Here is a 1,513-nt window from a genome sequence, read left to right as displayed (position 1 = left end):
GGAGCCGCCGGCGCGCGCCGTCCCCAACGAAGGCGATTCGCCGGGCCAACGCGGTGCGTGTCCCTAAGAACGAGGACTGCTTCGCGTTGGTGGACAAGATCGACAAGGCCGGCGGCTTCGCGTCCTTCGCCGCGGCGCAGCGAGCCGTCCACGTCTCCATCCTCCGCAAGATCCTCGGCGCCGCGCTGCCGCACGACGTCCTGCCCTTCGTCGCCTCCTTCTGGATGCCCCGCGGCGGCTTCTAAGTAAGAACCCTCCTCCCTCAAGACTGGGCGCAGCCGGGCGCCGGCGCCTTGCACGTGGGCGTGTTGCCCGCCGGGGGCTCCGGGAGGGGCGGCGCGGCGTTGACGACGCCCGCGATGCGGGCGACGGCCTCGGCGACGCGGGCGTCGGGCTCGGCGGCGTGGCAGAGGCGGAAGATGCCGTGGGGCGCGCCCATGAGCGGGCCCGGCGTGAGGACGACGCCCGCCTTCTCCAGCGCCGCGTTCAGCGCGGGCCCCTCGGCGACGCCGCGGAGGTCCAGCAGGCAGAAGTGGCCCGCCTCGGGGTCGCTGCCGAGGCGCCGGAGGGCGTGGGCGTCGCAGTGCTTCTTCGCGTGGCGCCAGGACGCCTTGAGCCGGGACCGGAGCTCGGGGATCCACGCGTCGCGGAGCCACGCGTCGTCGTCCAGGAGCTCGGCGACGACGGCCTGGGGCAGCGTCGCCGCGTTGCAGAAGATGGAGAGGCACTTGAAGCTGTCGAGCACCGCCGGGTTCTTCGTGATCAGCGCGCCGACGCGGTAGCCGCTGAGCGCGAGGTCCTTCGAAGCCGAGTAGACGACGTGGACGTGCGCGTTGTCCTCCGCCGCGTCCAAGACGTCCAGCACGGACGTGAACGCGCCGGGCTCGAAGGTCGACAGCGCGAAGACCTCGTCGACGATCAGCTGGACGTTCCGGAGCCGCGTCCAGCTGACCATGTCCTTCAACGTCTGCGCGCCCAGCACGGAGCCGCAGGGGTTGTGCGGCGACGCCACGAGCAGGGCCTTCGGTCGCGGCTCGCGCCACTGGAAGTGCTCCTCCAGCGATTCCACGGTGGGGACGCCGTCCGTCGCGCCGGGCACGGGCACGAGCACGCACTCCGCGCGCGCCTCCACGTCCCTGGTATAGCTCACGTAGAAGGGCGCCACCGTGAGCACGGCGTCGCCCTTCTCCAAGACCGCAAACAGCAGCGCGTCGATGGCCGACGTCGCCGACGACGTGATCGCGACCTCGTCGGCCGTGACCAAGTTGTCGCGGAGCACGTGCGAGCTGTAGAGCCGCGCGACGCCCGCGCGCAGCTCCGGCAGGCCGAGCCAGGAAGGCGCGTAGCGCACGCGCGCGCTCGCGCGCACGGCCGCCTGCGCGACCTTTGGGAGGAGCAGGTCGTCCATGAGCGCGTTCTGGGCCACGGCCAGCGTGATCAGGTCTCTGCCCTCGTCGCGCAGGCTCATAGACTTGGACGCCGTGCCCACGTAGCCCGCGGCCTTCATGCCGCG

At 72.1% G+C, this 1,513-nt stretch overlaps 1 protein-coding gene across 1 annotated transcript; it reads right to left on the bottom strand.

The window, feature by feature from the left end:
• Window positions 1-454: 454 nt before the first annotated feature.
• On the bottom strand, window positions 455-1,327 carry AURANDRAFT_9697 (hypothetical protein; the record flags this gene model as incomplete). The annotated part of the gene is made up of 1 exon (XM_009045024.1): window positions 455-1,327. A coding segment is annotated over one exon (873 nt), but the record flags the coding sequence as incomplete, so codon positions are not given.
• Window positions 1,328-1,513: the final 186 nt, after the last annotated feature.

This window comes from Aureococcus anophagefferens, assembly GCF_000186865.1.
Source record: "Aureococcus anophagefferens unplaced genomic scaffold AURANscaffold_1230, whole genome shotgun sequence".
NCBI lineage: Eukaryota > Pelagophyceae > Pelagomonadales > Pelagomonadaceae > Aureococcus > Aureococcus anophagefferens.
This window is presented reverse-complemented; position numbering and strand designations above follow the sequence as displayed.